General features: G+C 47.2%; 1 protein-coding gene and 1 long non-coding RNA gene across 2 annotated transcripts in view; one reads left to right on the top strand and one right to left on the bottom strand.

Moving 5' to 3' along the window:
- Positions 1–3,417, bottom strand: part of LOC141073092 (uncharacterized) — a 58,548-nt gene extending 55,131 nt beyond the window's left edge. The window contains exons 1-3 of the mRNA XM_073560429.1: positions 3,299–3,417; positions 2,579–2,726; positions 2,081–2,260 (exon numbers count right to left, since the gene is read on the bottom strand). Of these exons, the coding sequence (XP_073416530.1) occupies positions 2,081–2,260; positions 2,579–2,656 (258 nt within the window). The 5' untranslated portion in view covers positions 2,657–2,726; positions 3,299–3,417. The remainder of the gene's footprint in view (positions 1–2,080; positions 2,261–2,578; positions 2,727–3,298) is intronic.
- On the top strand, positions 3,366–9,665 carry LOC141073108 (uncharacterized). The gene is made up of 2 exons (XR_012226951.1): positions 3,366–3,480; positions 6,799–9,665. It is a non-coding gene; the product is annotated as an uncharacterized lncRNA (long non-coding RNA).
- The last annotated feature ends 17,349 nt before the right edge of the window (positions 9,666–27,014 follow it).

The following is a 27,014-nucleotide window of genomic DNA, read 5'->3' as shown; positions in this document are numbered from 1 at the left end:
ATCCTCCAGTGCCGTCCTGTATAATGTCCCAGCAGTCACCTCTCCGCTCATCACCCAGAATCCTCCAGTGCCGTCCTGTATAATGTCCCAGCAGTCACCTCTCCGCTCATCACCCAGAATCCTCCAGTGCCGTCCTGTGTAATGTCCCAGCAGTCACCTCTCCTCTCATCACCCAGAATCCTCCAGTGCTGTATAATGTCCCAGCAGTCACCTCTCCGCTCATCACCCAGAATCCTCCAGTGCTGTATAATGTCCCAGCAGTCACCTCTCCGCTCATCACCCAGAATCCTCCAGTGCTGTATAATGTCCCAGCAGTCACCTCTCCGCTCATCACCCAGAATCCTCCAGTGCAGTCCTGTATAATGTCCCAGCAGTCACCTCTCCGCTCATCACCCAGAATCCTCCAGTGCCCTCCTCTATAATGTCCCAGCAGTCACCTCTCCGCCCATCACCCAGAATCCTCCAGTGCCATCCTGTATAATGTCCCAGCAGTCACCTCTCCGCTCATCACCCAGAACCCTCCAGTGCCGTCCTGTATAATGTCCCAGCAGTCACCTCTCCGCTCATCACCCAGAATCCTCCAGTGCCGTCCTGTATAATGTCCCAGCAGTCACCTCTCCTCTCATCACCCAGAATCCTCCAGTGCCCTCCTGTATAATGTCCCAGCAGTCACCTCTCCCCTCATCACCCAGAATCCTCCAGTGCCATCCTGTATAATGTCCCTGCAGTCACCTCTCAGCTCATCACCCAGAATCCTCCAGTGCCGTCCTGTATAATGTCCCAGCAGTCACCTCTCCCCTCATCACCCAGAATCCTCCAGTGCCGTCCTGTATAATGTCCCAGCAGTCACCTCTCCGCTCATCACCCAGAATCCTCCAGTGCCGTCCTGTGTAATGTCCCAGCAGTCACCTCTCCCCTCATCACCCAGAATCCTCCAGTGCCATCCTATATAATGTCCCAGCAGTCACCTCTCCGCTCATCACCAAGAATCCTCCAGTGCCGTCCTGTGTAATGTCCCAGCAGTCACCTCTCCGCTCATCACTCAGAATCCTCCATTGCCGTCCTGTATAATGTCCCAGCAGTCACCTCTCCACTCATCACCCAGAATCCTCCAGTGCCGTCCTGTATAATGTCCCAGCAGTCACCTCTCCCCTCATCACCCAGAATCCTCCAGTGCCGTCCTGTGTAATGTCCCAGCAGTCACCTCTCCGCTCATCACCCAGAATCCTCCAGTGCCGTCCTGTATAATGTCCCAGCAGTCACCTCTCCGCTCATCACCCAGAATCCTCCATTGCCGTCCTCTATAATGTCCCAGCAGTCACCTCTCCGCTCATCACCCAGAATCCTCCAGTGCTCTCCTGTATAATGTCCCAGCAGTCACCTCTCCGCTCATCACCCAGAATCTTCCAGTGCCGTCCTGTATAATGTCCCAGCAGTCACCTCTCCGCTCATCACCCAGAATCCTCCAGTGCCCTCCTGTATAATGTCCCAGCAGTCACCTCTCCCCTCATCACCCAGAATCCTCCAGTGCCCTCCTGTATAATGTCCCAGCAGTCACCTCTCCGCTCATCACTCAGAATCCTCCAGTGCCCTCCTGTATAATGTCCCAGCAGTCACCTCTCCCCTCATCACCCAGAATCCTCCAGTGCCCTCCTGTATAATGTCCCAGCAGTCACCTCTCCACTCATCACCCAGAATTCCTCCAGTGCCGTCCTGTATAATGTCCCAGCAGTCACCTCTCTGCTCATCACCCAGAATCCTCCAGTGCCCTCCTGTATAATGTCCCAGCAGTCACCTCTCCCCTCATCACCCAGAATCCTCCAGTGCCGTCCTGTGTAATGTCCCAGCAGTCACCTCTCCGCTCATCACCCAGAATCCTCCAGTGCCGTCCTGTATAATGTCCCAGCAGTCACCTCTCCACTCATCACCCAGAATCCTCCAGTGCCGTCCTGTATAATGTCCCAGCAGTCGCCTCTCCGCTCATCACCCAGAATCCTCCAGTCCTGTATAATGTCCCAGCAGTCACCTCTCCGCTCATCACCCAGAATCCTCCAGTCCTGTATAATGTACCAGCAGTCACCTCTCCGCTCAGCAGCTCGATCATCTTGTTGCTGAGCTCCAGGATCTTCTTGTTCCTCTCATGTATCGGGGAGTGCGGGGGAGGCTCTGTGATGGGGCCCGGGCTCCGCCCTCCTGACTCCTGGAGATGGATGATGGGAGTCACACAGTCCCCCGGTGTCTTCCTCACTATTGTGTAATCCTGTGTATGGAGAGAGACACTTAGGGAGAAGAATTCCTTCCCGACTCCGGATCTGACAATCAGTAGAAATCCCGGGATCAATAACCGTCTCCAGTAATCTGGGGCCATAACCGGGAATATTATTACACTCCGGACAGACATCCCGACCCCTCTACAGCTCTTATAGGGAATCCCCATGACAACTCCTCCGGGCAGAGAGCTCCACAGAATCCCTGCTCTTACAGTAAAGAATCCTTCTCTCCTATTCTGGATTTCCTCCTCCCGGTGTCGGACTCGTCACATCACACAATAAAGCGGATAGAAATGTAGAAGAGTTACCTCTCCGCTCAGCAGGGAGATGATCTCCAGGGCGCAGTGGAATAATCTCCTGGTGGTCTCATTCCTGTCCTCGTCCATCCTCGGGGGTCATTCAGGAGGAGGAGGGATGAGCACTGGATCAGCTGGAGGGATCTCGTCCTGCCGGCGTCTTCATGATGAAGGAGAAGATGGAAATCACAGGGGACGAGAGAACGACAATCACTAAATTCTGCCCAAATATCAACATTTATCAGGAAGAATCTGGAGAAGCCACAAAACTCCACCGCGGCCTCCTCCGCCGATCTGACCGCTCATCATCAGCCTCGTAGGAGGAGGACGGTCACCGTGGTAACTACACCTCCAGCGGGGGGACGGTCACCGTGGTAACTACACCGCCAGCGGGGGGACGGTCACCGTGGTAACTCCACCTCCAGCGGGGGGACGGTCACCGTGGTAACTACACCTCCAACCGGGGACGGTCACCGTGGTAACTACACCTCCAGCGGGGGACGGTCACCGTGGCAACTACACCTCCAGCGGGGGACGGTCACCGTGGTAACTCCACCTCCAGCGGGGGCCGTGAGGTGAGGAGGAGACGCTGCACATCCCCCATACAATGCTGCCCGTCCCCAACACTGAGGAGCCGCAGTCACATGGAGCAGGAGCCTCCACAGGAACAGCTCTGATCTCCCCCCACACTCTCCTCTCACAGAGTCACCACAAACCCTCCTGTCATCTCACCGGAATGGCGGGAACCGGAAATCTGCTGCTGGCTGACCCCAGAGAACACGAGCTGCGCACACCCGGGACGGAGCGGCTGCACTGAGCGCGGGAGGACCTGTGGTGACGTCACCGTCATGTGACCAGGGGGCGGGGCTCAGGAGAGAAGGGTTTAACCCCTTGAGGACTGAGTCACTTTGGAGGTTAGTGTCCGGCCTCCTTTTCCTCTTCTGAGCACTGTCTCTGTATGAGGTGATTCTCTCCCTCTCTCTATTCTCTCCCGCTCCCTCTCTCTCTTTCTCTCTCTTTTCTCTTGTCTCTCTCCCCCTCTCCTCTCTCTTTCTCCCTCTCTCTCCCCCTCTCTCTTTCTCTCTCTCCTTCCCTCTCTCTTTCTCTCTCTCTGGTCTCTTCCCTCTCCTCTCTCCCTCCCTCTCTCCCTCCCTCTCTCCCTCTCTCTTTCTCTCTCTTCTGTCTCTCCCTCTCTCTCTCCCCCTCTCCTCTCTCTCCCCCTCCCTCTCTCTCCCTCTCTCTTTCTCTCTCTCCTCTCTTTCTCTCTCTCCTCTCTCTCTCCCTCTCTCTCCTCTCTCTCTGGTCTCTTCCCTCTCCTCTCTCTCCCCCTCCCTCTCCCTCTCTCTCCCGCTCCCTCTCTTTCTCTCTCCCCCTCCCTCTCTCTCTCCCCCTCCCTCTCTCTCTCCCCCTCTTTCTCTCTCTCTTCTCTCGCTCCCTCTCTCTTCCCTCTCCCTCCCCCTCTCTCTCTCTTTCTCTCTCTTTTCTCTTGTCTCTCTCCCTACCCCTCTCTCTCTCCCCCTCTCTCTCTTTCTCTCTCCTCTCTCCCCCTCCCTCTCTCTTTCTCTCTCCCCCTCCCTCTCTCTTTCTCTCTCCCCCTCCCTCTCTGTTTCTCTCTCCTCTCTTTCTCTCTCTCCCTCTCTCGCTCCCTCTCTCTCTCTTCTCTCTCTCTGGTCTCTTCCCTCTCTTCTCTCTCCCTCCCTCCCTCTCTTTCTCTTCTCTCCCTCTCTCCCTCCTCTCTTCTCTCTTTCTCTTTCTCTCTCTCTGGTCTCTTCCCTCTCTCTCCCCCCCTCTCCTCTCTCCCTCACTCCTCCTCTCGCTCTCTTCTCTCTCTCCCTCTCTCGCACCCTCTCTCTTTCTCTCCTCTCCTCTCTCTCTCCCTCTCTCGCTCCCTCTCTCTCTCTTCTCTCTCTCTGGTCTCTTCCCTCTCTTCTCTCTCCCTCCCTCTCTTTCTCTTCTCTCCCTCTCTCCCTCCTCTCTTCTCTCTTTCTCTCTCTCTGGTCTCTTCCCTCTCTCTCCCCCCCTCCTCTCTCCCTCACTCCTCCTCTCGCTCTCTTCTCTCGCACCCTCTCTCTTTCTCTCCTCTCCTCTCTCTCCCTCTCTCGCTCCCTCTCTCTCTCTTCTCTCTCTCTGGTCTCTTCCCTCTCTTCTCTCTCCCTCCCTCTCTCCCTCCCTCTCTCCCTCCTCTCTTCTCTCTTTCTCTCTCTCTGGTCTCTTCCCTCTCTAACTCCCCCTCTCCTCTCTCCCTCACTCCTCCTCTCTCTCTTCTCTCTCTCCCTCTCTCCCCCCTCTCTCTCTCCCTCTCTTTCTCTCTCTCTCCTCTCTTCTCTCTCTCTCCCTCCCTCTCCTCTCTTCTCTCCCTCTCTCCCTCCTCTCTTCTCTCTTTCTCTCTCTCTGGTCTCTTCCCTCTCCTCTCTCCCTCACTCCTCCTCTCTCTCTCTCTTCTGTCTCTCCCTCTCTCTCTCCCCCTCTCCTCTCTCTCCCCCTCCCTCCCTCTCCCTCCCTCCCTCTCTCTCTCCCTCTCTCTTTCTCTCTCTCCTCTCTTTCTCTCTCTCCTCTCTCTCTCCCTCTCTCTTCTCTCTCTCTGGTCTCTTCCCTCTCTTCTCTCTCCCTCTCTCTCTCCCTCTCTCTCTCCCCCTCTCCTCTCTCTCCCCCTCCCTCTCCCTCTCTCTCCCGCTCCCTCTCTTTCTCTCTCCCCCTCCCTCTCTCTCTCCCCCTCCCTCTCTCTCTCCCCCTCTTTCTCTCCCTCTCTTTCTCTCTCTCTTCTCTCGCTCCCTCTCTCTTCCCTCTCCCTCCCCCTCTCTCTCTCTTTCTCTCTCTTTTCTCTTGTCTCTCTCCCTACCCCTCTCTCTCTCCCCCTCTCTCTCTTTCTCTCTCCTCTCTCCCCCTCCCTCTCTCTTTCTCTCTCCCCCTCCCTCTCTGTTTCTCTCTCTCCTCTCTTTCTCTCTCTCCCTCTCTCGCTCCCTCTCTCTCTCTTCTCTCTCTCTGGTCTCTTCCCTCTCTTCTCTCTCCCTCCCTCTCTTTCTCTTCTCTCCCTCTCTCCCTCCTCTCTTCTCTCTTTCTCTCTCTCTGGTCTCTTCCCTCTCTCTCCCCCCCTCTCCTCTCTCCTCTCTCCCCCTCTCCTCTCTCTTTCTCTCTCCTCTCTCCCCCTCCCTCTCTCTTTCTCTCCTCTCCTCTCTCTCTCCCTCTCTCGCTCCCTCTCTCTCTCTTCTCTCTCTCTGGTCTCTTCCCTCTCTTCTCTCTCCCTCCCTCTCTTTCTCTTCTCTCCCTCTCTCCCTCCTCTCTTCTCTCTTTCTCTTTCTCTCTCTCTGGTCTCTTCCCTCTCTCTCCCCCCCTCTCCTCTCTCCCTCACTCCTCCTCTCGCTCTCTTCTCTCTCTCCCTCTCTCGCACCCTCTCTCTTTCTCTCCTCTCCTCTCTCTCTCCCTCTCTCTCTCCCTCTCTCGCTCCCTCTCTCTCTCTTCTCTCTCTCTGGTCTCTTCCCTCTCTTCTCTCTCCCTCCCTCTCTCCCTCCCTCTCTCCCTCCTCTCTTCTCTCTTTCTCTCTCTCTGGTCTCTTCCCTCTCTAACTCCCCCTCTCCTCTCTCCCTCACTCCTCCTCTCTCTCTTCTCTCTCTCCCTCTCTCCCCCCTCTCTCTCTCCCTCTCTTTCTCTCTCTCTCCTCTCTTCTCTCTCTCTCCCTCCCTCTCCTCTCTTCTCTCCCTCTCTCCCTCCTCTCTTCTCTCTTTCTCTCCCTCTCTCTTTCTCTCTCTCTGGTCTCTTCCCTCTCCTCTCTCTCTCTCTTCTCTCTCCCTCTCTCCCCCCCTCTCTCTCTCCCTCTCTTTCTCTCCCTCTCCTCTCTTCTCTCTCTCTCCCTCCCTCTCCTCTCTTCTCTCCCTCTCTCCCTCCTCTCTTCTCTCTTTCTCTCCCTCTCTCTTTCTCTCTCTCTCTGGTCTCTTCCCTCTCCTCTCTCCCTCACTCCTCCTCTCTCTCTTCTCTCTCCCTCTCTCCCCCCCTCTCTCTCTCCCTCTCTTTCTCTCTCTCCCCTCTCCCTTTCTCTCCCCTCTCCCTTTCTCTCTCTCTCTCTGGTCTCGCTCCCTCTCTTTCTCTCCCTCTCTCTGGTCTCTCCCCCCGGTGATTCTGACAGTGTTTTCTCCTGATCTTGTCCTTTATGTTAGTGGTGACATTCCTTCCACATGATTTGCATTTACTTGTGATCCTTTTGTCCACCTTTGCGGTTTGGTGTCCTTCCACCCCAGAGATCTGTCGCACAGAAGAGTTAGTGAGTCGCACTTCCCGCGTGTCTACTTCACATCTCTACAATTCTGGAAGCATCATCTCCTTGTTCGGACGCTAGGAGGGCTGACCGTTGAGCAGCGACTTCTTGTTTTCTTAGGGAGCACCTCACATGTGAAGTGACCCTGAGGGTCCTTGGACACAGACCCCCTCAGTGACCCCATTCTAATCACTGCCCCCTCAGGTGCTCAGCTCCACATTCTGGACCTTTATTGCTTTAGTTCCTGTGAAGAACCTGAAGAAACATTTCACTTTTTTCACAAACATTTTCCTTCAGACCCAAGTTGTTGTTGTTGTTGTTGTTGTTTTTTACTTTAATGAGGGGAACAGGAGATGATAATGGAGCCACAGTTTGTTGTGTCATTTCTCCTACTGTTGAGGCTCAGAAGGGAAGGAAAGATATTTCGATGTGAGCGTCCTCAGTGGCTGATACCTTCTAATGATGAACTGAGAAGATGGAGACACATCGCAGCTTTCCTCCCCCGGTCTCTTCATCAGGCAGAGTATAACATGGACTCTGAAGAGTCACATATTATACCCAGGAGGACACCGGAATAATGCGATAGATAAGACGAGAGAGATGACACCCCGGTCGCCTCAGAAAGACCTTTGTGAATCAGGGCGACCATCCAGGAACAATAGAAACACAGATTACAAGATCCACCAGAATGTGAAGGAATCACCTGCTACATTACAAAGCTGAAGAAGAGAATAACCAGGAGCCTCTAGTCGTCACCTACAACCCAAATCTGGAGGGGCTAAGGGGAGCTGCCCGGAAATTACAACCTTTACTACAAAAAGATGCCCGATCACAATCCATATTTCCAGACCCCCCACTGCTGTGTTTTAGGCAGCCCCCAAATCTATGAAGCCTCATTGTCCTCTCCAACAGCTGCAGGAACCTTTCCTTGCAACCAGAAAAAATGTAAAACCTGTCCATGTATAATGACCACGGACAAGATAAAGATCCCCAACTCACATCAGGACTACAAGATCCCAGGCACTCTCAGCTGCATCACATCTAATGGGGTGTACTTAATTATTTGTACTAAAGGTCCAACTGGGGGTCTGTATATAGGGAAACGGGGCAAAAACTGAGAAGGATGAATGCTCATCGCCACACAATCAGAGAAAAAAGAATGGATCTACCTGTGGCAAAACACCTTTGTATGCCTGATCACAGCACCATGGATATGAAATAAAGGATTGAAAGGGAACTTCAGAAATCAGAGAGAAGAGTCTGGGAGTATAAACTCATGATGACTGGTGACACTCTCAGTGCAGGAATGAATGTGTCGCGTGGATTTATGTCTTTTTACATTAATTAAGGAATTTGCCCTTCAGACCTTCTGGGGCATCACACAACACATTAGGAGACCCCAATCAGAGGACAATAAAACTTTCACACATTATCTATGAACTGTTCCAATATTTATGTCTATCCCTCTCCCATAATGATAGTTCTGCTTCATGTCACTTGTCTTATCTATTGCATTATTCCTGTGTCATGTTGTGTATAAATATGTGACTCTTCAGATGTTGTATTAGTCTAGCCTGAAGAAGAGACCTGAGTAGTCTCGAAAGCTGCAATGTGTCTCCATCTTTTCAGTTAGCCATTAAAAGGTATCAACCACTGAGGACTCTCAATCCTGAATATTTTTCTATCTACCGGCTAACACGGTACAAAGATATACATCTTTCCTGTATCAGAAGGGAAGTAGTGCTATATTACACTGCAGATTTTGCTGCACTTGTATGAGGGCACCATGTTACATTGGCATAGCCTCTGAGGTGCCAGAACAGCAGAACCCCACCCCATAAGTGACCCCATTTTACCAATTAAACCTCTCAATGAATTCATGTAGGGGTGCAGCGATTATATTGACACCACAGGTGGGGCACAGAATTTTATACCATTGGGCAGTGAAAAAAATATATATATTTTTACGGCGCAGGCGCATTGCTCTGCCCTGTTGAGGGCGGAGCAGAATTCTGCAGTGCGCAGGCGCCAGACCTCTCCCGACGTCTGAGCACTGCAGGACTCTGCTCTGCCCTCTGCCCTCATCGGTGAATGATGCAGCAGGGCATGCATGCTGCTGGAAGGAGTCCTGTGATGTACAAGTGCTAAAAAAGAAGGCAAGTGTCCAGCATAAGTTTGTAAAGCAAAAATGGGGGTGGTATTGTAGGGAAGTGGACTGACCTATCTGAAGAGGGATAGTGAACGTAAAATGTGCAGTAAACATCTTTGAAGTGAATTTGTATATACATGCCGGGAGACAGCTGGAAATAGTGAAAGATGGTGAAGTACTGGGTTTTGGCCACTAAGGGGAGACAAAGAACAGCAGGAAAAGGAGACGATGCAGTACTAAGGCTTGGCCACTAGAGGGAGACAGAAACAAGCAGGGAAAGGACTTAACAGCAGCTAATGCTAATGAAACCGCGGAGTTACAGGACTCGAGAGGGGAATTCCCAGGGAGGGGAATAAAAGAGAGAGGGAGCGAGTCCAGGGGAGCCAGTATAGGAGGAGGAGTTCAGCGGAGAAAGAGACTGAAGAAGAGCTCCGGAAGGGACTAGAAGGAGAGACAGTCAGGGGGGTGGCCCTGACAGGACAGCTGCAGGACAGAGGAAGCCCGGGAGTACCAGATGGATGGACTCGGACAGGTGAAGCGCTGTGGTGGTAGGCCTAGGGCAGCCAGAGCAATAGAACCACGAGGGATGTCACTTTAGGAGAGAAGAGAAGGTGCAAGGTACCCGGGCCTGTGTGTACGGAAGCTGTCATGTTGCTGTGGTAATCGGGAGGACAGCCAATAAAGAGGACCTGTTGAACATACACCGGTTTCTGTCTCCAGTCTGTTCACGGTGAAAAAGGGACCACCCCCCCGGTCGGCTCACGGTTCTACAGTATTATGTGAAGATAAAGGAAAACAAGTGTTGAATTCATGGTGGAATGAGGTTATTGAAGAATGACATGAAAGAAAGACAGTGTAGACGGCTCAGCTGTGACAGGAGAATGGAGGAGATTCCGGCGGCTCCGGTGTAGACGGCTCGGCGGTGACGGGAGGAGAATGGAGAAGATTCCAGCGGCTCCGGTGTAGACGGCTCAGCGGTGACAGGAGAATGGAGGAGATTCCAGCAGCTCCGGTGTAGACGACTCAGCAATGACAAGAGGAGAATGGAGGATATTCCGGCAGCTCCGATGTAGACGGCTCAGCGGTAACAGGAGCAGAATGGAGGAGATTCCGGCAGCTCCGGTGTAAACGGCTCAGCGGTGACGGGAGGAGAATGGAGGAGATTCGGGCAGCTCCGGTGTAGACGGCTCAGCGGTGACGGGAGGAAAATGGAGGAGATTCCGGCAGCTTCGGTGTAGACGGCTCAGCAGTGACGGGAGGAGAATGGAGGAGATTCCGGCAGCTCCGGTGTAGACGGCTCAGCGGTGACGGGTGAAGAATGGAGGAGATTCCGGCAGCTCTGGTGTAGACAGCTCAGCGGTGACGGGTGAAGAATGGAGGAGATTCCGGCAGCTCCGGTGTAGACGGCTCAGCAATGACAAGAGGAGAATGGAGGATATTCCGGCAGCTCCGATGTAGACGGCTCAGCGGTAACAGGAGCAGAATGGAGGAGATTCCGGCAGCTCCGGTGTAAACGGCTCAGCGGTGACGGGAGGAGAATGGAGGAGATTCGGGCAGCTCCGGTGTAGACGGCTCAGCGGTGACGGGAGGAAAATGGAGGAGATTCCGGCAGCTTCGGTGTAGACGGCTCAGCAGTGACGGGAGGAGAATGGAGGAGATTCCGGCAGCTCCGGTGTAGACGGCTCAGCGGTGACGGGTGAAGAATGGAGGAGATTCCGGCAGCTCTGGTGTAGACAGCTCAGCGGTGACGGGTGAAGAATGGAGGAGATTCCGGCAGCTCCGGTGTAGACGGCTCAGCGGTGACGGGAGGAGAATGGAGGAGATTCCAGCAGCTCCGGTGAAGACGGCTTAGCGGTGACGGGAGAAGAATGGAGGAGATTCCGGCAGCTCCGGTGTAGACTGCTCAGCGGTGACGGAAGGAGAATGGAGGAGATTCCGGCGGCTCCGGTGTAGATGGCTCAGCGGTGACGAGAGGAGAATGGAGGAGATTCCGGCAGCTCCGATGTAGATGGCTCAGCGATGACGGGAGGACAATCGAGGAGATTCTGGCAGAGCTCTGGTGTAGACGGCTCAGCAGTGACAGGAGAATGGAGGAGATTCTGTCAGTTCCATTGTAGACGGCTCAGTGGTGACGGGAGGACAATGGAGGAGATTCCGACAGCTCCGGTGTAGATGGCTCAACGGTGACAGGAAGAGAATGGAGGAGATTCCGGCAGCTCCAGTGTAAACAGCTCAGCGGTGATGGGAAGAGAATGGAGGAGATTCCAGCAGCTCCGGTGTAGACGGCTCAGTGGTGACAGGAACAGAATGGAGGAGATTCCGGCAGCTCCGGTGTAGATGGCTCAGCGGTGACAGGAGGACAACGGTGGAGATTCCTGCAGTTCCGATTTAGATGGCTCAGCGGTGACGGGAGGAGATTCCGGAAGCTGCAGTGTAGACGTCTCAGCGGTGACAGGAGCAGAATGGAGGAGATTCCGGCAGCTCTATTGTAGACAACTCAGCGGTGACGGGAGGAGATTCCTGCAGCTGCAGTGTAGATGGCTCAGCGGTGACAGGAGGAGAATGGAGGAGATTCCGGCAGTTCCATTGTAGACGGCTCAGTGGTGACGGGAGGACAATGGAGGAGATTCCGGCAGCTCCGGTGTAGATGGCTCAACGGTGACAGGAAGAGAATGGAGGAGATTCCGGCAGCTCCAGTGTAAACAGATCAGCGGTGACGGGAAGAGAATGGAGGAGATTCCAGCAGCTCCGGTGTAGACGGCTCAGCGGTGACAGGAGCAGAATGGAGGAGATTCTGGCAGCTCCGTTGTAGAAGGCTCGGCGGTGACGGTAGGAGAATGGAGAGGATTCCGGCGGCTCCGGTGTAGACGGCTCAGCGGTGATGGGAGCAGAATGGAGGAGATTCCGTCAGCTCCGGTGTAGACGGCTCAGCGGTGACGGGAGGAGAATGGAGGAGATTCCGGCAGCTCCGGTGTAGACGGCTCAGCGGTGACGAGAGGACAATGGAGGAGATTCTGGCAGAGCTCCGGTGTAGACGGCTCAGCAGTGACAGGAGGAGAATGGAGGAGATTCCGGCAGTTCCATTGTAGACGGCTCAGTGGTGACGGGAGGACAATGGAGGAGATTCTGGCAGCTCCGGTGTAGATGGCTCAACGGTGACAGGAAGAGAATGGAGGAGATTCCGGCAGCTCCAGTGTAAACAGCTCAGCGGTGACGGGAAGAGAATGGAGATTCCAGCAGCTCCGGTGTAGACGGCTCAGCGGTGACAGGAGCAGAATGGAGGAGATTCTGGCAGCTCCGTTGTAGACGGCTCGGCGGTGACGGGAGGAGAATGGAGGAGATTCCGGCACCTCCGGTGTAGATGGCTCAGCGGTGACGGGAGGACAATGGAGGAGATTCTGGCAGAGCTCCGGTGTAGACGGCTCAGCAGTGACAGGAGGAGAATGGAGGAGATTCCGGCAGCTCCGGTGTAGATGGCTCAGCGGTGACGGGAGGACAATCGAGGAGATTCTGGCAGAGCTCTGGTGCAGACTGCTCAGCAGTGACAGGAGAATGGAGGAGATTCTGGCAGTTCCATTGTAGACGGCTCAGTGGTGACGGGAGGACAATGGAGGAGATTCCGACAGCTCCGGTGTAGATGGCTCAACGGTGACAGGAAGAGAATGGAGGAGATTCCGGCAGCTCCAGTGTAAACAGCTCAGCGGTGATGGGAAGAGAATGGAGGAGATTCTAGCAGCTCCGGTGTAGACGGCTCAGTGGTGACAGGAACAGAATGGAGGAGATTCCGGCAGCTCCGGTGTAGATGGCTCAGCGGGGATGGGCGGCGGGAGCGCCGTGACCTGGTGGTGGGCGTCATTAGACTGCGCTCCTGATACAACCTGGCTCTTGCTGATGTTGTCATATGGGTGAGAGGGAACTCTGCCGATATAGGGATTTGTGAGTCCTCATATGATTGGTCCTTTGGGGTTGGCGCCACTATTATGTGATTAGGGATTGGCGGTTTATATATGGATATGTATTACTGCAAGTGATTGGTGCGTTATTTCTATGGATACCCTTGATGCATCACGATCATTGGTGGGCTGATTTGGGGATCGTTGTTTATATATGAAATGCTTTTGCAATATTTCTAATATGATTATGACCATTATTGTTAACGACTAGATAAACCGTGCTATTGAATGTATATGTATCTGATGGATGTATTTATATGTATTTTATATATGGATTTTCTGTGATGGGTGTTACCTAAATGGTGATTGGCTGTGCCACACTATAAAAGGCCACCATATGTGCTGTTATGTTATACTTGAAAAAGGCCACAACATGGCCGAAACGTTGTATTTTGTACTGGCAGAATAAATTTTTGATACAATTTTTCACCCAGACCGGATGCTGTTCCTCTTCCTTATTTGGACTATTGTTGGTTTGGGTCCATGAACCTTTGAACTGGCATCCACCCCTCCGTTGTGCTGTCAGCTGCTCTTTGCTGTTGAAGGCAAATGGTGTCTCGGCCTTTTATTGAGGGGTAGAGCAGAATATATGATGTATCAATTGGGATTTTTTTGTAGCTACAGCTTTTCTCTGAAAGCATCAAATGAGTGTGTGAAAATATTAGGGTACAAACAGCATCATGGAAACCAAGGAGCCCAGCAGACAAGTCAGGGATAAAGTTGTCGTGAAGAGTAAAGCAGGGTGAGGTTATAAAATGTCAGCCCCAGATCTGAAGATCTCACGGAGCATTGTGCAATCCATCAGCCAACTAAGCAAGGAGTATAGCACAACTGCAAACCTACCAAGACATGGCCGCCCACCTAACCTGACGTCCCATGCAAGGAGAGAACTATTTAGAGAAACAACCAGGAGGCCCATGGCCACTGTAGGAGCTGCAGAGATCCACAGCTCAGGGGGGAGAATCTGTCCACAGGACAAAGATTAGGTCACTTTCACACATTCAGTATTTGGTCAGTAGTTTCCATCAGTGTTTGTTATCCAAAACCAGGAGTGGGTGAAAAATGCCCAATTGGTGACGTGTTTCTATTATACTTTTCCTCTGGTTGTTCAACTCCTGATTTTGGCTTACAAATCCTGAGGTTATATACTGACCAAATACTGAATGTGTGAACGTGGCCTTAGGCGTATACTCCACAAATCTGTTCGAGTGGGAGAAATAATCTTCAGCAGCAAGTCATAAAAAATCCTGTTGCAAAAAAACCATGTAGGGGGCACAGCGAGGATTTGGGAGAACAGTCTCTGGTCAGAGGAGACCAAAGTATAATTTTATGGGCTAAATCTAAAATGCAATGTGTGGTGTAAAACTAACAGTGCACATCCCCCTAAAACTACCATCCGCTATATATAGGGGGAACATGGGGTGCAAGCTGTATTTAGGGGTAAATGGCATGTAGGCTAAATATGGGTAGTACATGGCGTAAAGGCTGGTGGATACACTGGGTGCAGGCTGTGTGTGTGGGGTGCAGGCAGTGTGTGGTGAGCGCCACAAAGTAGGGGAAGGTAAGTTCTCAGTGGCGCTGAAGATTCAGTGTTGGAGGCAGTATATAAGGAGGGACATTGTGGAGGAATAATATGGAGGCAGTAGTGTGAAGATGGGTACGGTATGTAGAGAGGGTATTGTGGGGACCAGCACTGCAGACGGAGACAGTGTGGAGGCTATAGGTCATAATGTGTGTGTATAGTGTGTAGGAGGGACAGTGTGGAGGCCAATGATGGCGAACCTTATAGAGGCCGAGTGCCCAATCTGCAATACGAAATCCACTTACCGTATTTTCCGCTTTGTAAGACGCACTTCTTTCACCCAAAATTTTGGGGGAAAACGGGGGTGCGTCTTACAAAGCGGACATGCCATACCTAGGCTGTGATCGGAGGCGTCCGGCGGTTGCTGACCGATGCTGCGGGTGTCTCCGGTGCTGCGTTGTGTGCCCGTCGATGCCCGGGGCTCTGCCGACATTGTGCGACAGGCCAGAGCCCCGGCATTTCCTCGGTTCCCTGTGTGCCGGTAAAAAAATGGCCGCCGGCGCATGCGCAGATGGGATCTCGGGACCCATCTCTCGAGAGCTGGGTCCCGAGATCCCATCTGCGCACGCGCCGGCGGCCATTTTCCCAGGGTTCCCTGTGTGCGCGCGGTGGTGCCGGTAAAAAAAATGCCGCCGCGCATGCGCAGATGGGATCTCGGGACCCGAGATCCCATCTGCGCACGCGCCGGCGGCCATTTTTTTACTGGCACCACAGCGTGCTCACACAGGGAACCGAGGAAATGCCGGAGCTCTAGCCTGTCGCAAAATGTTGGCAGAGCCCCGGGCATCGACGGGCACACAATGCCGCACCGCTGGGCACCGGAGACACCCGCAGCACTGGCTAGCAACCGCCGAACAAGCGGAGAAACCCGGCAGCAGCACAAGACCCTGCAGCAGCAGCAACGGCACACACCAGAGTTCCCCCTCATTCCTGAATGCGGCCTGCAGCATCACTCCACGCCTGCCTCCTCCAGCAGCAAGCCTGGGACCCCGCTACACCGCAGCCACCAACCCCGGTAAGCAATAAGATGCAAGGATTGTAAGAGGCACCACCATTTTATTAAAAAATATTTTTTTCTTATTTTTCTCCTCAAAACTTGTGGTGCATCTTATAATCCAGAGCGTCTCATAAAGCGAAAAATACGGTATTTATCGCAAAGTGCCAACACTGCAATTTATCCTGAATACTGAGGTTTTAGCTGAGAAAAACGACGCGTACAATAGAGTCTATAGCAAAGAGCTTGTAAGCGCTGCACTCCATGCCTAAGATACTGGCCACCAATTATAGTGGAGGTTTGGTCTTGAGAATGAAGAGGATTTTTAATCAAAAGTAAGAGTCTAACAATCTCTTTGCAATTGTAACCCTTTACCACGATGGGAATAACCCTTTAAGCCAGGGATGTCAGACTAAATACACATTGTAAAAGCGTTTAATTTTGTCCCTAAGTCGCCGGACAAACTTGATATTTGTTGAAAAAAAAGTCTATAATTGAGGATGTCTTTTCTTATCAATAAAATGATTAACTTTTGTAATTATTTTGGAACTAGCTGAAGAGCCTGGCGTTGCCCGGGCATAGCAACTAACTGTGGTTAGTTATGACAAATTATAATGATTATATTGTACATAAATTGTCGCTGTGTGTCATCTCCTCCTGTACATAGTATATATCTGTGTGTCATCTCCCCCTGTATATAGTATATACGTGTATATCATCTCCCCCTGTATATAGTATATACCTGTGTGTCATCTCCCCCTGTATATAGTATATACTTTTATATCATCTCCCCCTGTATATAGTATATACCTGTGTGTCATCTCCCCCTGTATATAGTATATACCTGTGTGTCATCTCCCCCTGTATATAGTATATACTTTTATATCATCTCCCCCTGTATATAGTATATACCTGTGTGTCATCTCCCCCTGTACATAGTATATATCTGTGTGTCATCTCCTCCTGTACATAGTATATATCTGTGTGTCATCTCCCCCTGTATATAGTATATACTTGTATATCATCTCCTCCTGTATATAGTATATACCTGTGTGTCATCTCCCCCTGTATATAGTATATACCTGTATGTCATCTCCCCCTGTATATAGTATATACCTGTGTGTCATCTCCCCTGTTTATAGAATCATAGAATCGTAGAGTTGGAAGGGACCTCCTGGGCCATCTGGTCCAACCCCCTGCTCAAAGCAGGATTCGCTAAATCATCCCAGTCAGATGTCTGTCCAGCCTCTGTTTGAAGACTTCCATTGAAGGAGAACTCACCACTTCTCGTGGCAGCCTGTTCCACTCATTGATCACTCTAACTGTCAAAAAGTTTTTTCTAATATCTAATCTGTGTCTCCTCCCATTCAATTTCATCCCATTGCTTCTAGTCTTTCCTTGTGCAAATGAGAATAAAGTTGATCCTTCTACAATGTGACAGCCCTTTAGATATTTGTAGACAGCTATTAAGTCTCCTCTCAGTCTTCTCTTTTGCAAACTAAACATTCCCAAATCCTGCAACCTTTCCTCATAAGACAGGGTTTGCAGACCGGTCACCATTCTGGTCGCTCTTTTCTGAACTTGCTCCAGTTTGTTGATGTCTTTTTTAAAATGTGGTGCCCAAAATTGGACACAATATTCCAGATGAGGTCTGACCAAAGAGGAGTAAAGGGAAATAATGACTTCACGTGATCTAGACTGTATGCTTCTGTTAATACATCCTAGAACTGCATTTGCCTTTTTTGCTGCTGCATCACACTGTTGACTCATATTCAGTCTGTGATCTATTAGTATACCCAAGTCTTTTTCACATGTGCTGTCACTTAGCCCTATTCCTCCCATTCTATATATGCTTTTTCCATTTTTATTGCCCAGATGTAGTACTTTGCATTTCTCCCTGTTAAAAACCGATCTGATAGTTGCTGCCCACTTCTCCAGTTTATTTAAATCTTTTTGAATCCTCTCTCTCTCTTCTCTAGTATTAGCTATCCCTCCTAGCATTGTGTCATCAGCAAATTTAATCAGTTTACCCTCAATTCCTTCATCTAAATCGTTGATAAAGATGTTGAACAATACAGGGCCCAGGACAGAGCCCTGTGGTACCCCACTTGAGACATTCTTCCAACTGGATGTGCAGCCATTTACGACCACTCTTTGGGTCCGATCACTAAGCCAGTTATGAATCCACCTAACAGTTGCCTTGTCCATTCCATACTTAATCATTTTTTCAATAAGGATTGTGTGAGAGACTTTGTCAAATGCTTTGCTGAAGTCAAGATATACTATATCTACAGCATTTCCTTGATCCACCCAATCAGTGATACCGTCATAGAAGGAAATTAAGTTAGTCTGACATGACTTATTAGTTACAAACCCATGCCGATTCTGTTTAATCACTTCATTCTTATCCAGGTATTGACATACATGTTGTTTAATAATTTGTTCAAAGATCTTTCCTGGTATAGAAGTCAGACTCACCGGCCTATAGTTACCTGGGTCCACCTTCTTACCCTTTTTGAAGATAGGAACAACATTTGCTCTTCTCCAGTCTTCTGGCACTTCTCCTGTTCTCCAAGAATTTTCAAAGATTATAGAGAGGGGTTCAAAAATTTCTTCTCCTATCTCCTTCAGTACTCTGGGGTGTAATTCATCTGGACCTGGAGACTTGAATTCATTTAGGCTAGCTAAGTGTTTCCTCACTATCTTTCTGTTTATAGATATCCTGGATTCTTCTATTCCCTTAATAGGACAGTGAATAACAGTTGATGTTACATTTCCTTTCTGAGAGAAAACAGATGCAAAATAGGAATTTAAAAGTTCAGCCTTCTCAACATCCTGTCTTACCATTTCATCATTTTCATCCTGTAAAAATCCTATAGCATCTTTGACTTTTCTTTTACTTTTGACATATCCCCAAAATCCTTTATTATTGCTTTTGACATCTCTTGCAAGCCTCAATTCATTTTCAGCTTTAGCTAATCTGATTTGTGCCCTGCAGGTTCTGCAGACAGCATTATATTCTTCTTTAGATATGCCTCCCTCTTTCCATTTTATAAACATTTTTTTCTTCCTTTTTAGCATGTGCTTAAGTTCTGTGTTCATCCATCCTGGTTTCCTTAACTGCTTCCTATTCTTCCCTCTTTTCGGAATTGTTAACAACTGTGCTTTGAGAATTTCATTTTTCAAGATTTCCCATCCTTCCTGGACATTTTTGTCTTTAAGGATATCCAGCCATTGGATCCCTCCAATTCTCTTTCTGAATCCCTTAAAATCTGCCTTTCTGAAATCTAACCTTGACGTCTGAGTCTTCACAGGTCTTCCGCCTCTAGTTATCCAAAATTCTAAAATAGCATGGTCGCTACCTCCTAGGGTCCCAGCCACTTTTACCTCCTCAACCATTTCCTCCCTGTTTATAAGGATTAGATCCAAGGTAGCAGTTCCCCTTGTTTTCTCCCTTACCTTTTGGAAGATAAAGTTGTCAGCAAGAGAGGATAAGAGTTTCCTTGACCTGTTAGTTTTGCCTGAGAGAGATTCCCAACAAATGTCTGGATAGTTGAAATCTCCCATGACAACTATGTCATATTTTTTGGAGAACTTGGCCATTTGATGCATAAAGAGTTCATCCATAGCTTCAGCTTGCACAGGCGGCCTGTAGTAAATGCCTACAATGGTGTCCTTTCCATTGTTCTGTCCTTGTATTCTTACCCAAACAGTTTCCACAGAACTCCCAGTCTCTGAAGCTTCAATCTCTGTGCAGATATACGCATTTCTAACATACAATGCGACACCTCCTCCTCGTTTATCAAGTCTGTTTCTTGCAAATAAGTTGTATCCTTCTAGTCTTGTATTCCAATCATGTGTATTGTCCCACCAAGTTTCAGTGATTCCAATGACATCATATTTCTTTTCCTGTGTTAGTAGTTCCAATTCTCCTTGTTTGTTGCCCATGCTTTGTGCATTAGTATAGAAACATTTTAGTTTGTGATTGGTTTCTCTTTCTCCAATATTTTTATTAATTAGATTCTTTCGTCTTTGTTCTTCCTTTCCACTTCTAATAGCAGAGTTCTCAATAGCATTTGTCAGGTGTATGGCTTTTTCTGGTCTTTTGCTTCCCTTCCCATGTTGTTCTAGTTTAAAGCTCTCCTTACAAGTGTAGCAAGGCGACTTCCAAATACATGCTTTCCAGTCTTCGTAAGGTGCACCCCATCTCTAGCAAGTAGTCCATCGTATAAGTAGTTCACTCCGTGATCCAGAAATCCAAATCGTTGCTGACGGCACCATCGACGTAGCCAGTTGTTCACCTGCAGAATCTTATTCCACCTCCTTGTTCTATGGCCATCCACTGGGAGGATGGACGAGAAGACCACCTGCGCTCCCAGTTCTTTCACTTTCTTGCCTAAGTCTTCAAAGTCTCTGCAGATGGTTTCCAGGTCGCTCCTTGCTGTGTCATTGTCCCCACATGTATTAGCAGGAATGGGTAGTCATCTGTAGGTCTGAAGAGTCCGGATATCCTGTCAGACACATCTTTAATTTTTGCACCTGGAAGACAGCACATTTCTCTTGAAGTTATATCCGGTCTGCAGATATAGTATATACCTGTGTGTCATCTCCCCCTGTATATAGTATATACTTGTATATCATCTCCCCCTGTATATAGTATATACCTGTGTGTCATCTCCCCCTGTATATAGTATACACCTGTGTGTCATCTCCCCCTGTATATAGTATATATCTGTGTGTCATCTCCTCCTGTATATAGTATATACTTGTATATCATCTCCCCCTGTATATAGTATATACCTGTGTCATCTCTTCCTGTATATAGTGTATACCTGTGTGTCATCTCCCCTGTATATAGTATATACCTGTATGTCATCTCCTCCTGTATATAGTATATACCTGTATGTCATCTCCTCCTCTATATAATATATACCTGTGTGTCATCTCCTCCTGTATATAGTGTATACCTGTGTGTCATCTCCCCTGTATATAGTATATACCTGTGTGTCATCTCCCCCTGTATATAGTATATACCTGTATGTCATCTCCTCCTGTATATAGTATATACCTGTATGTCATCTCCTCCTCTATATAATATATACCTGTGTGTCATCTCCTCCTGTATATAGTATATACCTGTGTGTCACCTCCCCCTGTATATAGTATATACCTGTGTGTCATCTCCTCCTGTATATAGTATATACCTGTGTGTCACCTCCCCCTGTATATAATATATACCTGTGTGTCATCTCCTCCTGTATATAGTATATACCTGTGTGTCACCTCCCCCTGTATATAGTATATACCTGTGTGTCATCTCCCCCTGTATATAGTATATACCTGTGTGTCATCTCCCCCTGTATATAGTGTATACCTGTATGTCATCTCCTCCTGTATATAGTATATACCTGTATGTCATCTCCTCCTCTATATAATATATACCTGTGTGTCATCTCCTCCTGTATATAGTATATACCTGTGTGTCACCTCCCCCTGTATATAGTATATACCTGTGTGTCATCTCCTCCTGTATATAGTATATACCTGTATGTCATCTCCTCCTGTATATAGTATATACCTGTGTGTCATCTCTCCCTGCATATAGTATATACCTGTGTGTCATCTCCTCCTGTATATAGTATATACCTGTATGTCATCTCCTCCTGTATATAGTATATACCTGTATGTCATCTCCTCCTGTATATAGTATATGCCTGTATGTCATCTCCTCCTGTATACAGTATATACCTGTGTGTCATCTCTCCCTGCATATAGTATATACCTGTGTGTCATCTCCTCCTGTATACAGTATATACCTGTGTGTCATCTCTCCCTGCATATAGTATATACCTGTGTGTCATCTCCTCCTGTATATAGTATATACCTGTATGTCATCTCCTGTATATAGTATATACCTGTATGTCATCTCCTCCTGTATATAGTATATACCTGTATGTCATCTCCCCTGTATATAGTATATACCTGTGTGTCATCTCCTCCTGTATATAGTATATACCTGTGTGTCATCTCCTGCTGTATATAGTATATACCTGTGTGTCATCTCCCCCTGTATATAGTATATACCTGTGTGTCATCTCCTCCTGTATATAGTATATACCTGTATGTCATCTCCTGTATATAGTATATACCTGTATGTCATCTCCTCCTGTATATAGTATATACCTGTATGTCATCTCCCCTGTATATAGTATATACCTGTATGTCATCTCCTCCTGTATATAGTATATACCTGTGTGTCATCTCCCCCTGTATATAGTATATACCTGTATGTCATCTCCTCCTGTATATAGTATATACCTGTGTGTCATCTCCCCCTGTATATAGTATATACCTGTATGTCATCTCCCCCTGTATATAGTATATACCTGTATGTCATCTCCTGCTGTATATAGTATATACCTGTGTGTCATCTCCCCCTGTATATAGTATATACCTGTGTGTCATCTCCTCCTGTATATAGTATATACCTGTGTGTCATCTCTCCCTGCATATAGTATATACCTGTGTGTCATCTCCCCCTGTATATAGTATATACCTGTGTGTCATCTCCTCCTGTATATAGTATATACCTGTATGTCATCTCCTCCTGTATATAGTATATACCTGTGTGTCATCTCTCCCTGCATATAGTATATACCTGTGTGTCATCTCCTCCTGTATATAGTATATACCTGTATGTCATCTCCTCCTGTATATAGTATATACCTGTATGTCATCTCCTCCTGTATATAGTATATGCCTGTATGTCATCTCCTCCTGTATACAGTATATACCTGTGTGTCATCTCTCCCTGCATATAGTATATACCTGTGTGTCATCTCCTCCTGTATACAGTATATACCTGTGTGTCATCTCTCCCTGCATATAGTATATACCTGTGTGTCATCTCCTCCTGTATATAGTGTATACCTGTATGTCATCTCCTCCTGTATATAGTATATACCTGTATGTCATCTCCCCTGTATATAGTAAATACCTGTGTGTCATCTCCCCCTGTATATAGTGTATACCTGTGTCATCTCCTCCTGTATATAGTATATACCTGTGTATCATCTCCTCCTCTATATAATATATACCTGTGTGTCATCTCCCCTGTATATAGTATATACCTGTATGTCATCTCCTCCTGTATATAATATATACCTGTGTGTCATCTCCCCTGTATATAGTATATACCTGTATGTCATCTCCTCCTGTATATAATATATACCTGTGTGTCATCTCTCCCTGTATATAGTATATACCTGTGTGTCATCTCCTCCTGTATATAGTATATACCTGTGTGTCATCTCCTCCTGTATATAGTATATACCTGTATGTCATCTCTCCCTGGATATAGTATATACCTGTGTGTCATCTCCTCCTGTATATAGTGTATACCTGTATGTCATCTCCTCCTGTATATAGTATATACCTGTGTGTCATCTCCCCCTGTATATAGTATATATCTGTGTGTCATCTCCCCCTGTATATAGTATATACTTGTATATCATCTCCCCCTGTATATAGTATATACCTGTATGTCATCTCCACCTGTATATAGTGTATACCTGTGTGTCATCTCCCCCTGTATATAGTATATACCTGTGTGTCATCTCCTCCTGTATATAGTATATACCTGTATGTCATCTCCCCCTGTATATAGTATATACCTGTGTGTCATCTCCCCCTGTATATAGTATATACCTGTGTGTCATCTCCCCCTGTATATAGTATATACCTGTGTGTCATCTCCCCCTGTATATAGTATATACCTGTATGTCATCTCCTCCTGTATGTAGTATATACCTGTGTGTCATCTCCTCCTGTATATAGTATATACCTGTGTGTCATCTCCCCCTGTATATAGTATATATCTGTGTGTCATCTCCCCCTGTATATAGTATATACTTGTATATCATCTCCCCCTGTATATAGTATATACCTGTATGTCATCTCCACCTGTATATAGTGTATACCTGTGTGTCATCTCCTCCTGTATATAGTATATACCTGTGTGTCATCTCTCCCTGCATATAGTGTATACCTGTATGTCATCTCCTCCTGTATATAGTATATACCTGTGTGTCATCTCCCCCTGTATATAGTATATACCTGTGTGTCATCTCCCCCTGTATATAGTATATACCTGTATGTCATCTCCTCCTGTATATAGTATATACCTGTGTGTCATCTCCCCCTGTATATAGTATATACCTGTGTGTCATCTCCCCCTGTATATAGTATATATCTGTGTGTCATCTCCCCCTGTATATAGTATATACTTGTATATCATCTCCCCCTGTATATAGTATATACCTGTATGTCATCTCCACCTGTATATAGTATATACCTGTGTGTCATCTCTCCCTGCATATAGTGTATACCTGTATGTCATCTCCTCCTGTATATAGTATATACCTGTGTGTCACCTCCCCCTGTATATAGTATATACCTGTGTGTCATCTCCTCCTGTATATAGTATATACCTGTATGTCATCTCCTCCTGTATATAATATATACCTGTGTGTCATCTCCTCCTGTATATAGTATATACCTGTATGTCATCTCCTCCTGTATATAATATATACCTGTGTGTCATCTCTCCCTGTATATAGTATATACCTGTGTGTCATCTCCTCCTGTATATAGTGTATACCTGTGTGTCATCTCCTCCTGTATATAGTATATACCTGTGTGTCATCTCCCCCTGTATATAGTATACACCTGTGTGTCATCTCCACCTGTATATAGTATATACCTGTGTGTCATCTCCACCTGTATATAGTGTATACCTGTGTGTCATCTCCTCCTGTATATAGTATATACTTGTATATCATCTCCCCCTGTATATAGTATACACCTGTGTGTCATCTCCACCTGTATATAGTATATACCTGTGTGTCATCTCCACCTGTATATAGTATATACCTGTGTGTCATCTCCTCCTCTATATAGTATATACCTGTGTGTCATCTCTCCCTGCATATAGTATATACCTGTGTGTCATCTCTCCCTGTATATAGTATATACCTGTGTGTCATCTCCCCCTGTATATAGTATATACCTGTGTGTCATCTCCTCCTCTATATAGTATATACCTGTGTGTCATCTCTCCCTGCATATAGTATATACCTGTGTGTCATCTCTCCCTGTATATAGTGTATACCTGTATGTCATCTCCACCTGTATATAGTATATACCTGTGTGTCATCTCCTCCTCTATATAGTATATACCTGTGTGTCATCTCTCCCTGCATATAGTATATACCTGTGTGTCATCTCTCCCTGTATATAGTATATACCTGTGTGTCATCTCCCCCTGTATATAGTATATACCTGTGTGTCATCTCCCCCTGTATATAGTATATATCTGTGTGTCATCTCCCCCTGTATATAGTATATACCTGTGTGTCATCTCCTCCTGTATATAGTATACACCTGTGTGTCATCTCCCCCTGTATATAGTATATACCTGTATGTCATCTCCCCCTGTATATAGTGTATACCTGTGTGTCATCTCCCCCTGTATATAGTATATACCTGTATGTCATCTCTCCCTGCATATAGTATATACCTGTATGTCATCTCCTCCTGTATATAGTATATACCTGTGTGTCATCTCCCCCTGTATATAGTATATATCTGTGTGTCATCTCCTCCTGTATATAGTATATACCTGTGTGTCATCTCCTCCTGTATATAGTATATACCTGTATGTCATCTCCTCCTGTATATAGTATATACCTGTATGTCATCTCCTCCTCTATATAATATATACCTGTGTGTCATCTCCCCTGTATATAGTATATACCTGTATGTCATCTCTCCCTGGATATAGTGTATACCTGTGTGTCATCTCCTCCTGTATATAGTGTATACCTGTATGTCATCTCCTCCTGTATATAGTGTATACCTGTGTGTCATCTCCTCCTGTATATAGTATATACCTGTGTGTCATCTCCTCCTGTATATAGTATATACCTGTGTGTCATCTCCCCCTGTATATAGTATATATCTGTGTGTCATCTCCCCTGTATATAGTATATACCTGTATGTCATCTCTCCCTGCATATAGTATATACCTGTGTGTCATCTCTCCCTGGATATAGTGTATACCTGTGTGTCATCTCCTCCTGTATATAGTGTATACCTGTATGTCATCTCCTCCTGTATATAGTGTATACCTGTGTGTCATCTCCTCCTGTATATAGTATATACCTGTGTGTCATCTCCTCCTGTATATAGTATATACCTGTGTGTCATCTCCCCTGTATATAGTATATACCTGTATGTCATCTCTCCCTGCATATAGTGTATACCTGTGTGTCATCTCCTCCTGTATATAGTGTATACCTGTATGTCATCTCCTCCTGTATATAGTGTATACCTATGTGTCATCTCCTCCTGTATATAGTATATACCTGTGTGTCATCTCCTCCTGTATATAGTATATACCTGTGTGTCATCTCCCCCTGTATATAGTATATATCTGTGTGTCATCTCCCCTGTATATAGTATATACCTGTATGTCATCTCTCCCTGCATATAGTATATACCTGTGTGTCATCTCTCCCTGGATATAGTGTATACCTGTGTGTCATCTCCTCCTGTATATAGTGTATACCTGTATGTCATCTCCTCCTGTATATAGTGTATACCTGTGTGTCATCTCCTCCTGTATATAGTATATACCTGTGTGTCATCTCCTCCTGTATATAGTATATACCTGTGTGTCATCTCCCCCTGTATATAGTATATATCTGTGTGTCATCTCCCCTGTATATAGTATATACCTGTATGTCATCTCTCCCTGCATATAGTATATACCTGTGTGTCATCTCTCCCTGTATATAGTGTATACCTGTGTGTCATCTCCTCCTGTATATAGTGTATACCTGTATGTCATCTCCTCCTGTATATAGTGTATACCTGTGTGTCATCTCCTCCTGTATATAGTATATACCTGTGTGTCATCTCCTCCTGTATATAGTATATATCTGTGTGTCATCTCCCCTGTATATAGTATATACCTGTATGTCATCTCTCCCTGCATATAGTATATACCTGTATGTCATCTCTCCCTGGATATAGTATATATCTGTGTGTCATCTCCACCTGTATATAGTGTATACCTGTATGTCATCTCCTCCTGTATATAGTGTATACCTGTATGTCATCTCCACCTGTATATAGTGTATACCTGTATGTCATCTCCTCCTGTATATAGTGTATACCTGTATGTCATCTCCTCCTGTATATAGTATATACCTGTGTGTCATCTCCTCCTGTATATAGTGTATACCTGTATGTCATCTCCTCCTGTATATAGTGTATACCTGTGTGTCATCTCCTCCTGTATATAGTATATACCTGTGTGTCATCTCCTCCTGTATATAGTATATACCTGTGTGTCATCTCCCCCTGTATATAGTATATATCTGTGTGTCATCTCCTCCTGTATATAGTATATACCTGTGTGTCATCTCCTCCTGTATATAGTATATACCTGTATGTCATC

This window comes from Dendrobates tinctorius, unplaced genomic scaffold (genome assembly GCF_039654945.1).
Source record: "Dendrobates tinctorius isolate UK_male_01 unplaced genomic scaffold, ASM3965494v1 ptg000296l, whole genome shotgun sequence".
NCBI classification, from domain to species: Eukaryota; Metazoa; Chordata; class Amphibia; order Anura; family Dendrobatidae; genus Dendrobates; species Dendrobates tinctorius.
The sequence above is the reverse complement of the archived record's forward strand: the minus strand, read 5'-3'. Positions and strand labels throughout refer to the sequence as shown.